At 37.8% G+C, this 16,070-nt stretch overlaps 1 protein-coding gene across 1 annotated transcript in view; it reads right to left on the bottom strand.

Annotated features, from left to right (window-relative positions):
- Positions 1–387: 387 nt before the first annotated feature.
- USPL1 (ubiquitin specific peptidase like 1) overlaps positions 388–16,070 on the bottom strand; it is a 29,641-nt gene continuing 13,958 nt past the window's right edge. The window contains exons 5-8 of the mRNA XM_007471429.1: positions 13,902–14,031; positions 10,676–10,801; positions 4,007–4,164; positions 388–2,291 (exon numbers count right to left, since the gene is read on the bottom strand). Coding sequence (XP_007471491.1) covers positions 388–2,291; positions 4,007–4,164; positions 10,676–10,801; positions 13,902–14,031 — 2,318 coding nt within the window. The remainder of the gene's footprint in view (positions 2,292–4,006; positions 4,165–10,675; positions 10,802–13,901; positions 14,032–16,070) is intronic.

Consider the following 16,070-nt stretch of genomic DNA (forward strand, 5'->3'; position numbering starts at 1 on the left):
CAGTCATGTGTTCATGTACCATGTACAATGACTTAAGTCTGTGTCAACTAGTGTTTTGCCTGAACCAACAGAACTAAAATTTAAAATGTGGAAATTTAATGTACGCAACTGTACAAACTGCCAGAAACTATAAACTACTTTTCATTTTTAACATTTTGAAATCCTCATTCTCCTACAAACACAAAACGAAGCCAACAAGGAGAACAAATTCCTCATCATTTAAACTTGTGAAACAGATCATATGCTTTGTGGGCATAACCAAAGGTAAAACCTTCAGTAGCTTACATTTTGTTCATGACAAGGCCAGTGTGTAAACACTATCTAAAAACACAGTAAATTTTTCCAAGAGTAATAATAAATATTAAACTAAAAAGAGTTACCAAGCATTCAACAATTCTCAAACAGATAGTCATCAAAATGAGGGAAGTCTAATGTGTCACTTGCTGAAGAATTTAACGCTGAAGTAGAAAAAAACTCATCAAAAATATCAGTCTTCATGGGATTTTCCGAGTTCAATGTTGTAACACAGGCATTATTTGTGAGTGAGTCTGGCTGAACTATGCATTGATTTTTCTTAGTGGGGCTGCAGTAATTATGGTCCTGTCTCAGATGAATGTTTTGGGGAATATTGTTTAATTCATTAGGTACTGGTGCTGGGATATGATTGTCTCCCATTTCTAAGTACCTAAAGCCAGCCTCCTCATTTTCTGAGAGCTCTGTTGAAACAACAGTTGTAGGGGACAGTAATTCTGCTAAGATTTCTTCATGAGTTTGACTACTGTGTGAGGAAACGCTAGGAGCTGTGGTGCATCCAGATTTACTATCGGCAATATCAATTTGACGTTGTAGTTCTTTTAACAAGTCTTCTATTGATTCACAGTCATTTGGAGATCCACAATGGGACATATGTTCTAAATTTTCACTTGGAAGTGTTCCATTTTGGGGGGAAGACATAAGAGCAGCTAATTTCTTCTTTTTTGCCTTAAGTTTTTTAAGAAGTTTTAGACGAAGTTTATGAATCTGACCCTCAACTGAGCCTCCAGGGTTTGCTGAAGAAACACCATTTTCATTTCCATGAGAACTGTGGTTGAGGTGATGAGCTCCATATGAGGCGTTTTCACATTTCTTCAAAACTTCCAAATCACCATGACCATTAGCAGGGAGAGCAGAAGCTGTGCTAATTGGTGATGGATGGCTTGGTGCAGGATTACTAACTGGAGGAGGCTTACTTGTACAACTATGAGCTTCCCTGGATGCCCAGTTACCCTTTTGTTTTGTGCCTTTAGTTTTAAAGCCACCAAAATTACTTGCCCCCTTAACTGAAGGCTGCAAATCAGTCACAGTGTTTCTATTATGAGCTGAAACATAAAATGGCATAAAAGAAACACCCTTGCTTAATAAGCCTTTAACCCAACTTCCCACAAATGGTTTTTTCTGATTTTCTTTCAGAAATGGATTCTGTGACAGCTTAGCTGTTACGGTTTGAGAAGATGCTGCAGTTTCTTTTTCCTTCAAATCAGACACCTGAGATGTAACATGTTGTTCTGGTTTTAATTTCTCAGTTTTTGGTAAAATAAATTGTTTCGATGGAGCATCCTTCTCTAAGGCAACTGTACCCTCAGTTTCTACTGACTTTACTCTCTGTGTAAGGTCAGTAGCACGAATATCATTCACAGGCTGAGTAACTACAGTACCTTCTGTATTCAGCTGTACTGATGGCACATCTGTATTTACAAGTTGAGATGAAAAGCTTAAATCCACAAACTGGTCTTGGGTAAGCTTGTCCTTGCATGGAGCCGATACTAAAGAAGCTATTAGTGACTCTTGCGATTGCAAAGTATGTGTTTTGACAACCCCTGCATTCTCTGCCACAGGTTTATTTTCTAATAAAAAACCTTCAGAGTTAACCTGTATTTCTTCAAATGTCAAAGGTGAAATATTCTTGTCGACCAAATCTTTAAGACCTGAAAATAAATGATGTTCAAAAGTTACGGCTTCATCCTGTGAAAGAGTATTAGGAGCAACTGACACTTTTGTGGGGTGAGTTACTGAGGACATTTCAGCTGAGGCAGCATCACCTACAGAACACAGTGCTGGAGATACTTGATTCTCATCTCCGAAAGCGTGCTGATCATAAGTCTTTTTAAGTGGGCAGCAGGCAGGTGCTTTATCTGTCATTTGGGATGTTTTTCTTTCCCAGATAACAATATGTACCTCTGAAGCAGGAACCTGAAATTTCTCATGCCTTTCAGAACACGGGCCTTTTAAGTCATCACATTCCAGCCAACTTCCTGGGGGATGGGGAAGGAAAGTGAAAGATGTTAGACATTCAAAAAAACCACCATCCTGGGTTAACTTTCCTCTGGCCTTTTTAACCGCTGTATCACTGGATATCCACCAAAGGAGAATGCTTGAAAACATGGCCTTATGCCTTAGGTCACCATTTTTCTCTGCCAAATGTTAAAAGTCCTTATTCGGATAACAAAAGTTATACACTAACATCCAGAAATGTGAAAAATTGGGGTAGTGTTTACTCTTTTCTAAAATGCCCACAAAAATCAAGACAGAAGTATCCTTAACTTCTGGAACTTAGAATACAGTACAGTATCACCTAATATACCTAACAATATTAGAAAATAGATTAAGTTTTTCATAATACCAAAAAACCCCAAACAAAACCATCTGTTAAGTTTATGTGGATACACCCTTATAAACTATCTGAACCCACCACTTTTTATCCTATACCCATTAAAACTCTGAGAATATTTTCTTTGCCTAGGTCAGTGGTTCTCCACTACACATACACATTTGAATAATCTGATTAACATTTGGGCTGAATTCTCAGAGACTGACTCACTGGTCTAGGGGAGAGCCAGGATGTTTTTTATAAGCTAACCATACAATTTTTATATGCTGTCAAAGTTGGAAACCATCTAACCTCTTCTACCTGAAGCAGACTTTTCATTCTCTAGAATGCAATAAAAAAGTAAAATAAATTTTTTCAAAGTTTTTTTATGTTATTGAGAACCACTTCCCCCGCCCCAATTCTGAAGAAGAGTAAAACTTTAAGGTAATAACTATATTTATAACATGAGTTTCAATTTGCAAAGTGCTTTTATAAACACGTTATTGTGTCATCTAACCAAACCATCCCCAGGAAGAAAATATCAAATATGAAAAATTTCCTAACAATTCTAAATGGAAAAATAGAACAAAATCAAAGTGACCCCTTATCAATGAACTGATATAACACTTTAAGGAGACTGAGTTATCTTGTCTAAGACAAAGTGAACATCGTGAGGGCAAACAAACTCAATAATAAACCACATTAAATACACAGAAGGGAAAAAGCAGAATTCATGAGCTGTACTAGTTAACCTTGTATTGAAAAGTTCATTTATTTAAATAAAGGCTTTACCTTGACTGTAGCTGTTAGCAAACTATGGATTTCAGATATTCTATTTCACAGTGAGAGAAGGTTACATAGTCTGCAATGTCTAATAGTCTTAGAAATAGATGTTTACTTTTATTTATATTACTAACAATTGCAAACTCAGCAAAACTTATTTTATTTTTGAACTAAAAAACCTCCAGAACAATGCACTTTCTTTTTAAAAGAAATACAAGGTTATAGATCTAAAAACTCAAAATTGCCACCATTTTTTATACTGAACATACATTCCTCATATAATAAAAAATGAAAGCAAAGGCATTAAGTGAAAAATAGCAAACTGTAAACCAACAGTAGTATATCACCTCAATCTCTGTCTAAAAAAGAAATACGCATATGCATGTGTATACATAAATATGCTAAAATAAACAAGCAAAGTTAAAAGTTAGGAGTGATTCTAAAGCAGAGTGACAGAATAGAGGAGAGGGGCAGAATAGTAACAGGCAAGGACAGGAAGAGAGAAAAAAGAACCAAGGCAAAGCCTGTCTTAAAAGAACAAACTACAGTTTAGTGTCCATGCCTATTATCACAAAAGAAAAACGTTTAAACACTTACCATCAGCATCTAAAATCCATGTTATAAAATGATTATTTGCTTGGTACTGAATTACGGAAGTTATTTGATAAAGACAGCCTTCAGAATGAAATGAATAGTGCTGCAAGTCATTATGCGGTAAGCCTTCCACAAAGTGCAACATGAATATGAGAGATACTCTGTGGGAGAGAAAGGTAAGAGAAGTCAAACAAATGTAATACCATGTGTCTGGTTATACAAAAGATGGTCTAAAGCGAGTAAGTCACACACAACATTTTCAAGGCCAACTGCACTGATTTTTCTTGAGAACCTCCAGATGTGTGCCTTAATTAGAAATGGAGACCTCACTCTAAGAAGAATGTAACAGTAAACCCTTCTCAGAATGGTACCACTGACAGTTGGAAGCCATCATGCGATAAGGCTCTAACACAGACCATTAAACAAAAATTGCCCCGTGAGCCGTGATGCTGCTTTGGCTTCAAGAAGATCTCTCGGAAACTGCTTCACAGAATCAAAAGAAAAGAATCCAGACCTTTGAGAATTCTCTTTGGCATCAAGTGCCCGAATTAATTGCCTTTGTTAGATGGGACAGGTGATACGTGAAACAAAATAACAAACGTAAGATATTCAAACAAACATTTTAGAAACCGCAACATGCTAATACTTTGGCCTGTTTCTCTCAGCTTTCGCAGGAGGTAGAGAGACCCATCAAACTAAAATTTCTACTTTTACAAAAAGTTTATTTGTGAGGAAGTAGAGAAGAAAATACAACATGACGGTTGATTTACTATAAACTTCAAGACATCCATAATTCCAAAGATACATTGTATTATTACAGTAACGTAACAAACCAGAAAACAGAACCCGAAATAGGCCTCAAATTATTAAATTTAACAAAGCTCTCAGGATTTACAAAAAATGAATACCTCTTCCCAATATTTGAACAGCTGTCAAAACTTACTTAGCTAACCAAAATTTATTCAGCTGAAATAAACTTGAATCAATGTCCAAAATGCAGATTATTCAAACTGATGAGAGATAATTTGTAAATTATCCCTTGTCAATCTTTCTGTTAGAGAATAATCAAGTCTTTAAAACTTAAGTACCGATAAATAAGAAGTCCTGCAAAACCGTCCATAACACTAAACTCTCATTGTTTTTTGCCACACATTGATCTGAGATGCCACTGACTATATAAAATGTACCATTATGAAAGAAGACTGCCAATTAAACTATACCATGCCATCGATTTTTAGATGTATTCCCATTTTGAACATGTTAAAAGGTGAAACTGTGTCTTTGAATCAGTGATCCACAGTAAAACCAGAGATTTACTCTCACAGTTGGATAGGCAGGCTTTAGGCCTCTTCAAGTACTAATATTTAGTTCTTTTGGCCTCAGATGTTACCTTTTCAATATATTTGCTGAGGCTAGTTACTAAAACATTCTCTTCTTGATCCCTAGACTACACAATCTTACTAGTTTCTATGTGAGTTTACACGTGGAAAATGTTAAATAAGCAGCATTTATTTCTTAATGGCATAATTTTAAAACAGTACAACTTAGAAACGTTGGCTTCTTGGAGTCAACAAAATAAAGCAGATGCCTCCTCCTTTTCTAGTTTATTTTCCTTTCTACGTCTCCTAAACCCTAAAAGTCACGGTATTTTCCTACCCATAATTCCAGCTTGTCTCATTTCCAGCCTCTCAGGTGAGGGTTGAAGTTTACCTCTAGCTTTTTGGCAATAACAGATTTTGTTCTCACACTTCTTCCCACCCACAGTACCTTGAGTGTCAAAGACAGTGCTCAGAGCTGAAGAGAGCAAGTCAGGTTCTGACTCAACCATAAAAAACTGGATGGGACAGGTTAACAGAACTGGAACCAAGAGTCACAAGAGATTTCAAGCTACGATCCATTTGTACTCACCTCCCTAACATGAGATTCAACTCCTCCTGTTATAAGAATCTACCCTCAGGAAGAGAAGAAAAAATAGGAAAGAGAGAAAGCAAGCACAAGAGAACTGTGCTAACTGCCCTGCTATGCAAGTCAGCAGGGCACACTGAGTCAGCTCCACAAAAAGTAGCCAGTCTTGTGCTAATGGCCTGGAGTACAAGTGTTTGATTTTCAGCCCAACTAATGTAATATAATCATTCATATTTTAGAAAAAGCATATTTAACAATGTGCACATATGTACTTCTGAACTGTAATAATGTAGGCTTTAGGCAGAAAAAAATCTGCAAATGTAATTTTTAAACCTCATTACATTTTAGCTCTATTATACCACTGTTTGAATTTGCAATATGACAAAAAATGAAAAATATGAGTAAAATTAGGTGTAATTCAAATAATTAGAATTCGTTCATGTTAATTGTAAAAAAGAAAATACATCTTTAGAAAAAATTCAACTGTTCGGGAATTCCCTGGCTGTCCACTGGTTAAGACTCCATGCTTCCACTGCAGGGGGTGTGGGTTCAATCTCTAGCTGCGGAACAGGATCTCACATGCTGCGTGGCCAAAAAAAAAAGCTCAACTGTTCAACAAAGGTTTACAAACTGTGTTTTCTGAAGGTGGTTCAAGGATCTCACAAATAATGAAATATTTCCTGCCAAACAATGAAGACTTAAATTAAGAAATATAATTTTAACTATTTTTTATATCAGTATTCCATCCAAAATTTGTAGGGGAGAATGAATGTACTTTATCTGTTTTAAAAAAAGTCTGAAAATCATTGTATCAGACAGTTTAACAAAGCTCTCTCTATAAGCACAGAGCAGAAATGTCTTATTTCAATTCTCCCTACTCCCTGTCCTTTAGAAATAGTTATTTAAAAAACTGATCATTGTTAAAACTTTAAGTAAGCTTTTCAAATGACAATCCAGGATAGTGTATGACCAGATTCCTAAAAGAGATCATGGCAGTAATGAGAGGTTCATTTCAAGAGTCTGTGAAGTAAAATTAAATCACATTCTAAGTCTATGTCACCATGCTCTGGATATAATTCCTAAATAGTTTACTCAAATTTACTTAAAGAAAAGTAGCAGATTTGGATCCACCAGATTTATCAATGGACTCTTTTTCCAATGGAAACATACAGAGATGGGGATTACCTGAGACAAGGTGCTCAGGGAACACTATTAATTTTTAGAATGCTATAAGATTGAGTTATGCACGATATCATGATGGACCTAATTACTTTTAAGTTATCCCTAAAAGCTATATTAAATTTGCTTCTAAATTCCATTAGATACCAACAATCAAGTTACACAAATTTCAAAGTAAAAAAATTACCAGGGACTTTATAAAGACCTTGTCATTTAAAATTTAACTGAAATTTTACATACTAGTTCAATTTACTTTTGAATACAGTAAATGTCCAAATTATAAATTCTGCTTATAAATTGGCCCATTCACTAGAACTCTATAAACACATTTCCCATTGAAACACTGGCTGGATACATTTCCAGATCAGAGCATGAATCTTTAATGTAAGTAAAGCAACATATTTGTATAATTAAAAATTGTATGTTGCAATACAACAAATTAATAGATCAAACGAAATAGTAGTGAGTTTATCTTCAATGTTAGGGCTTGAGAAAAAGCACTATAAACTGTTATAATTACATATACCAAGAAGTCTCAAGTGATCCAGTGATCCAGGGCAGGATGACAGACTTCCAATCCGCTGCCCTTCTACCTCATCACTAAGGAAAGCACTTCAAAAAAAGGGATTCCCTGGGAATTCCCTGGCAGTCCAGTGGTTAGGACTCTGTGCTTTCACTGCCGAGGGTGCAGATTTAATCCCTAGCTGGGGAACTAAGATCTCACAAGCCATGCAGCACAGTTAAAAAAATAAAAGGGTCGGTGCGGGGGGATTCCCTCAAGACTTAAATCTCAAAGCTTGGACCCCAGACAGCCTATGGACTCTTGGCTAAAGATATCTCCACTGTCTCCCCAATCAAATGCTATCAAATGATAGTAAAGGACAAAAAAAGGTAATAAACCAAAAGGACAAAAAAAGGGAAAGGACACATGAGCAAACGAGAAGACAATAAATACTTAGAAGACAAAAAGCAAACAGAAAAATGGTAATTTAGCAGAATGAATGAAGTGATGAATGTAGTGATTGCTACAGAGTGAGGATACTGATGACAAGAGCTTATATGCCCCCAAAGAACCCCTAAAGACTCAATATTGATAGGCAACAGATGTAGAAGAAGACAGGGGTAAGGCCCTGGGCTGAATACTGAGATAGTGACCACAAGTGTGTATAAAGAAGACTCCCGGGACTTCCCTGGTGGCGCAGTGCTTAAGAATCCACCTGCCAACGCAGGGGAACTGGGTTCGAGCCCTCGTCCAGGAAGATCCCACATGCCGCGGAGCAACTAAGCCCGTGCGCCACAACTACTGAGCCTGCGCAGCCCAAAAGCCACAACTACTGAAGCCCACGTGCCACGACTACTGAAGCCCGCCCGCCTAGAGCCCGTGCTCCGCAACAAGAGAAGCCGCCGCAATGAGAAGCCCGCGCACCGCAACGAAGAGTAGCCCCCGCTCGCCGCAACTAGAGAAAGCCCCCGCGCAGCAACGAAGACCCAACGCAGCCAAATATAAATAAATAAAATAAATAAATTTATTAAGAAAAAACAAAGAAGACTCCCATGCAGCAGACCCAGGGAGGAACCAGCATAGATTAGAACCCTGGAGCAGAAGGATAAAAGGTAGCCAGAAGAGAGGTTTCCAGACAAAAAGGGGGAGGAGAACTTAAAAAACTGTGAAGCGTTTGAGTGTTTAGAAAATTTATTAACGGGTATTTGAAGAATTTGGGAAAAAAATCACAATGTATATATAACAAAGCAAGTGAAAACACAGGCAATTAATACTTCCAGGAAAACTAAAGAGTTATAAAAGAAATGAAACATAACCACGTATCCTGCTTGGCTGGAGAGGGAATATATGCATATTCATAATAAACAATAAGTACTGAAGCACTGATTTAACCAAAAATGTAATTATATTGGAAGGACAGGGAGAGGTTAAATAGAGACGGGGCCCAGGTGTTGGTGTAAGAGCCCTTAGTCCTCAACTACTATAAAAGAAGACTATATAAAGGTGGAATAAGTACACTGTTTTGAAATCTCAAAGTAAATACTACCTTAAAGGTTTAAAAAGCAGATGCCTGGGGCTTCCCTGGTGGCGCAGTGCTTAAGAATCCGCCTGCCAATGCAGAGGACATGGGTTCGAGCCCTGGGCTGGGGAGATCCCACATGCCGTGGAGCAAGTAAGCCTGTGTGCCACAACTACTAAGCCTGCACTCTAGAGCCTGAGAGCCACAAGTACTTAGCCTGCGTGCCACAACTATTGAAGCCCGTGCACCTAGAGCCCGTGCTCCGCAACAAGAGACACCACAATGAGAAGCCCACGCACCACAAGGAAGAGTGCCTGGGGCTTCCCTGGTGGCGCAGTGCTTAAGAATCCGCCTGCCAATGCAGAGGACATGGGTTCGAGCCCTGGTCTGGGGAGATCCCACATGCCGTGGAGCAAGTAAGCCTGTGTGCCACAACTACTAAGCCTGCACTCTAGAGCCCGCAAGCCACAACTACTGAAGCCCAGGTGCCTAGAGCCCGGGCTCTGCAACAAGAGAAGCCACCGCAATGAGGATCCCTCGCGCTGCCACAAAGAGTAGACCCCGCTCGCCACAACTAGAGAAAACCCGTGTGCAGCAGCGAAGACCCAATGCAGCTAAAAAATTAAATAAATGAATAAATAAAATTAAAAAAAAAAAAAAGCAGATGCCTGGAGATGGGGTAGGAGTGGCACTGCTCTTTTTTCCTTTTAAGTCTTGGCACTATTAGATTAACTGAGAATTTATTACTTGGATGATAATAAACCTTTAGGAAAGATTCTGAGAGGTTTCTTGGTACATCCAAGGGCATCAGAAAAAGGTTAAGAAAAGGTTAATGTCACTGGTTCTTTTTACATCAAATTAAAACTCAAAACATTTCCTTTATGTAGAGATAAGGGCAACTGAAAGCAAAGGTTAAAGAGGAGGTATGTGCGTGAGTGTATTAACAAAAGAGAGACAAACTGCCTAAAACGGAATTTACCTGTGAGTTTTTAAAGATATGGGGCTCTGATAACACTGGCAAAGATAATTCTGAACAGTCCTCCCACTGAGGAAAAAATAGAAGAGCTGGCAAAATACAAAAATGATACATCTGCTCAGGGGCAGCAGAAAGCTTACAGAAGGATGAGGAATTAGCAGGCCGAGGTCTGGAAGAAGAGGGAAATTCAGACAGATGAGCCTATGGCTCATCTTTGAATCATCTTAGTTCTTGAAACTAGATTAAGGACATTCCAGAATTCTAATGACTCCAGGCACTTGGCAGAGGTGAGAAAAATGCAAGTTTAATATCCTTAAAGAGAGAAAAAAGGCAAAAGAAGGTAAGACAGTAAGTAGGACAGTGGGGTCAGACAATCACCCTAAGTCAGCTCTGCAGTGGTATGTCGCCTAAACAGCTTGCTTATTGGCCAGAGTTCCTGATAGAGAGAAGCATTCTGGCAATTCACAAACATACATTAACTCAAACTTCTGAAAGTAGGTTGTAGTCATCACTTTCAATTCTACACATTAAAAAAAAAAAGTAAATCCACCTTCATTTTGTTCTAAAAATAGTAGTGCAATTTAAACTCACTTTTCTAATACCATTTTTCTTATCTGTGACTTATTGTTGCAATTGTTACATGGACCAAAATGGGCAGCATTAACTGGGTGCCACTCAGGGATGACGTTTGTAAAGGTGACCAGATTCTTCATACATCTATAAAAAAAGAAGACAAAACTTTGATTAAGTTAAATTCATTTATGTTAACTCAATCAACATTTAAAATAAAAAGGTACTTTTCTTTATTTGTTTATTCATACTTTCCTATTCCCTCAAATCAATATATCAATGTTCCTCCCGAACCCTACTCTAGTAAAGCTCTTTTAAGGACTCTCCACATTAATTACCTATAGTTTTTCAGCTATGAGATGAAGAAAATGTTAAGGCAGAGTTTCTCAAGAGCAATACCATTGCTATTTTGCACTGGGTTATTCTTTGCCGTGGGGCACAGTACTGTGCATTGCTGGATATGTGGCCTCATCCCTGGCCTCTACCCACTAGATGCCAGTAACAGCCTCCAGCTGTAGCAACTAGTTATCTCCAGACATTGCCAAATGTCCCATGGGACAAAAATAGCCCCCCCGCCCCCAAAAATTTTTTTCTCAAAAAATAGTTGAGAACCACTGTTCTAAGGCTTTCAAATTTATTAAGAGCTCATCTCTTACTCAAAAAATTCATAATCTGGCTATCTATTATTGACAACCTAAAACAAAAAGGGGCACTTACAAATATATACAATCAGGAATAGAGACCACTTAATTATCTTGATCCTTAAAATATAAGAATATCAGCTGTGAAAGAATATTGTTTTCACAGTTTACACAAGTTCTAAATTTGCACTTTAGCCTGAATACTTAATAGCAATAGGCATCTAAAAAGATGATCTTTACAGATGCACACTGTACCTCAACTAGATTCGCTTTAGTAGTATCTTAAAAGAGCAAAATCACTTATTATCTAGGAGACACCACTTTCTTCTCTAAACAGTAACAAATACCGGTAAATCATAAGTGAGATAAGCACAGGCCGTTAAAAATAGATCAGGGAAGCTAACATTTTAAAAGCAAAGCCACACAGAGGTATCAACAAATACACTGACTATATTTCTGCTAAATTCTTAGTTCTCAAAGATAAACGTGAAGTAAAGGCTCCTATTTCTTAGTTAATAAAAGGGAGTTTGTCTCAGCAAATAAGTGTTAATGCTCCACATGACATCTAACATTTCTGAGCACTTACTATGTACAAGTCACTGTGCTAAGCACTCACGTACCAAACAAATCGAAGTGGCAGGTACTATTCTTATCCCCATTTTACAGATGAGGAAAGTGAAATACATCAGATGATAAATGACAGACTTGAGACAGGAATTCAGGGAGTCCAACTCCAAAGACCATGTTTTTAACTGCCTCCAGAACATATCTTCTAAATTAAGTAAAAGCTGTTCAACTGGCACTAAAAACAGCAGCACAAAAATGAATGAGTTTGCTGGGTATTCTTCCACCAGATTCAGTGAAAATGCTTTTAGTAAAATATGCCACTTCATTTTAGCTTTTCCTCTATAACTCCTTTTACTTTTAGAACAAAGAACTTAAAAAAAAAAAAAGGCAAACCCAAGTGGCTGGTGGCTTCTGTGCCTTGAGCTCTCAGAGTTTTTTCTATACAGCTCCAAAATGCTCTTATCCACCTTGTATTCAAAGCCAACAGATCAAAATAACGACTAAGTCACCGGTCCCCTATTATGTTCACGTTATTTCCCTAACTAACTGGTCTGAATTTGGCCAGAATAAAGATTACTTCTGTTGAGTTCCTGGCACATAGGATATGCTCAATGAAAAGCTGTCAAACAACTGAGATGGGGATTTTGGAAAAGCTATAATGAAGCTGATTTTAATCATCAGACTTGTATATGTTATTTATATTATTTAAAATCCAGGTGGTGATTAGGCAGTATACCACAGTGAGCAGGAAAGTCTTAGAGAACAGAAAACCTAAGCCTGAATTTTGCCACTTACTAGCATGTCACCTTGGGCATCAATTTAACCCCTTTAAAGCTTCAGTTTTCACATTGTCAAATGAGGAGAAAGATAATTTATAGAAATTAATGACAGAAGACCTAGTAGCAGGTATTTGTTCTCATACTCACACAAAATTATTTAAGTCTTAGGTATGAGTGAAATGCTAATTCTCACTCTGTTCTAGTACTTTCGAGCTAACTCGTGAAAATACAAATGTTTCCTGGTTCTGTAGCTTGGATTCCCTAGAGTGTTCTCTCAGTCCCAACTCTCCTCAACTGATCCCTAAATACCTAAAAATAATCTCAATTAAGATAATGGATATCTAAAGCAATACTTTTCTCTTATAGTTTTATTTAATAACTTTGAGAGACTCCAAATTTTCTAGTCTACTAATAGTTGACTTTCAGAAAAGAGGAAAGGCCAGCCAGCCAGAGACTTTCTCATATATGGACAAAGTGAGGGTATCATGCCTGATGAACTGTCTCTCCCTGACTCCTCTTCTAAAACTTAATTTCTCTCCTTATTTATGTGGCAGGTGTATGGAGGCAAAATAAATTTGCAGCTTCTTTCTTCTCCATGCTTCCTCCCAAGTACCAATCTCAGGGTCATGTACAACAATCATGATCCCTCTAATCCTCACCTAGAGGCATCAGGGAAGTAGAAAGTATGGCTGAAACAGCTCACGTGTGGAAGGATTCTGGTGATGGCTGGTCTTTCATGGGACTAAGGAAAGGAATGGGAAAGCATAAGTTACCTCTGAGGACTGCTATCAGACTCTGGGAGCCTAAAATCAAGTTGCCATGATGTTAAAAACAAGCAAACAAAAAGCCCTAGTCCCTAATATTGGAGTAAACAAAACACACATAGTTTTTCAAAGAATTCTAAGAGGTATTCTTACTCAGCGGGGAATCCAGAGGGGAGGGGAGTACAGGGGAACACGCTACGTTCCCATTTGTCCCCACTTCCCACTAAAGAACTTCATAAGAAAATGCCTTCTAGTAATCTATCAAACCACTTTTTTTTTTGTACTCTTCTAGTATGAAGAAGCAAGCAAATTGCAATTTCTGAGGCTCAAAATTTTCCTTTAAACCTTAATGGTGGAGAAACTTCAATATATGGTGGGAAATTTTATCAAGGGTAGAGAGAGCAGTGCTACAAGTGGAAGCAAGTTTTCTTCAAATTTTATTACTTGGAGCCATTTTCAATAGAATGAATCCATTTTAAAAAATAGAAAAACTAACCTGTTTTGATATTTGTGTCCACAGTGTGAACATTCAAAATTCCAAGAAAAAGAATATGTGAAGAGCTTCTCAACGTGGGGTTCTGTTTTTAAGAGCAGGGGAAATGCAAACACAGGGCTTTCCATATCACCTTGAAGAAGAAAAAAAAAAATTATTGCTCATAATTAACTGAAAAAAGATAAGCCAAAATTACAAATTGTTGTCTTTTCTCACTATATTCACAGTGTGAATATATGTGAATATGCATGTATGACAGAGTAAGTTATTCACAGTTGGGCAAGGGAAGTTTTCAAAGCATTTTCTAAAAATGTCCATCGTAAAGATTTAATTAACACTCAGTATCTTTCATTTGTCTTGGTGGACACTTATGAAAACTTCTTAAGACAAAAGATAGAAAAGGCTCATACTGTCTCCTCAGATCTTTTTAGGTTTTCTCAGGGAAAAAATATCCTCAGAACTATAACAGCCCTAGAGTATTATAAAAACAAAGCAAAAATATGTACAGGTTTGTTTGGTACAGATACTAAAAGTAATATGACTGGTGAAACACTGTAAGATAATAATTTCACAGCTGGACAAAACCATTAAAAAGCCATCTCTATTCTGACTCTCTTGTTCTACATGTGGTGAGGGCATGACAAACCAGGCTTAGAGGACCAGATTCAAATCTCCAGACTCCTTACCTACTACTCTTCTTAATCTTTTAACAATTAAAATTAAACTTCAACAACTTTAAGGCTAAAGAAGATCTGAATTTTGTTGTCATTAAAACAAAAACCCAACTGTGGATTCTGTTTTCCAATTTAGAGACCAGCAAGCGAGTTAGGAGGAGGATTTAGATTCTCCTCTTACATTCATCCTCCAATTGGTTTCTCTCCTTCCTGTCCTCCAGGGAGCTTAGATGCTGCCTTACTGATTTGGCCTGAGAAAGAACCTGAGTTCTTCTATCCTCTCCCTCCCCTGGGACAGTCTCACTTCCGTGGTTCAGTTCTCCCCCTGGCCTGGAACTACAGTTGCCTGGAACACAGCCAGGAGGAGTCACCTTGGCATGACCAAAAGGCAGAACAGTGTAGTGGGTTTTATTGCCTAAGCACACTCTATAAATATCGGTGGTCACAAAGGCTATTTTAATAGTCACCTTTGTGGTGCAGTCCCACAGCTATTTTTGTACAAAAAACATAAAATATTTTTTATAAACAGAAATAAATACAAATCAATCTCCTAAAAATGAACATATGCAACATCATATGCATAAACAGTGCATAGTACAGCATGAGTTTGTAATTAGTTACCAGCCTTTAAATGCTTACTCTATTGTAACTAAATATTAAGTGAAAAAGTAAATAATTTGTATTCCTTGAGGACATAGAATCTTTAGGTCTAAAAATACATGAAGTTTTCAATGAATCAAAGTATCATGAAAGAGCTCAAAACACAGTTAAATAAGTTACATGATTACAGATCATTTTAGATAATTTACATAGCTCCTAAATTGATCTTAATTATTTTTCCTTTGATTATAAGTTTTATGGGTATAAAGCATCCTATTAGAGAACATATAATGCCAATACCTAATTCTAATTTTTAGAACCTCCAGCCTAAATTAGTTAAGTGGTTTATTGATTGATTGATTGATTGATTGATTGATGGCTGCACTGGATCTTCGTTGCTGCACTCAGGCTTTCTCTAGTTGCGGCGAGCGGGGGCTACTCATCATTGCGGTGCGTGGGCCTCTCATTGCGGTGGCTTCTCTTGTTGCGAAGCACAGGCTCTAGGCTTGCGGGCTTCAGTAGTTGTTGCACGCGGGCTCGGTAGTTGTGGCTCGCAGGCTCTGGAGCACAGGCTCGGCAGTTGTGGCGCACGGCCTTAGTTGCTCTGCGGCATGTGGGATCTTCCTGGACCAGGGCTCGAACCCATGTTCCCTGCATTGGCAGGCGGCTTCTTAACCACTGCGCCACCAGGGAAGCCCTAGTTAAGTGGTTTCTTTGCCTCTAGTACCTTATCCCCAACTCCTACCCAACTACAGATCTTCCTCATCTTATGATAGGGTTAGGTCCCAATAAACCTTTATACTGTAAGCTGAAAATATCATTAAGTCAAAAATGCATCTAATACACCTAACCTACTGAATATCACAGCTTAACCCAGCCTAACTTCAACGTGCTCAGA

The sequence above is a fragment of the Lipotes vexillifer genome, unplaced genomic scaffold (assembly GCF_000442215.2).
Source record: "Lipotes vexillifer unplaced genomic scaffold, Lipotes_vexillifer_v1.1 scaffold543, whole genome shotgun sequence".
Taxonomy (NCBI): domain Eukaryota; kingdom Metazoa; phylum Chordata; class Mammalia; order Artiodactyla; family Lipotidae; genus Lipotes; species Lipotes vexillifer.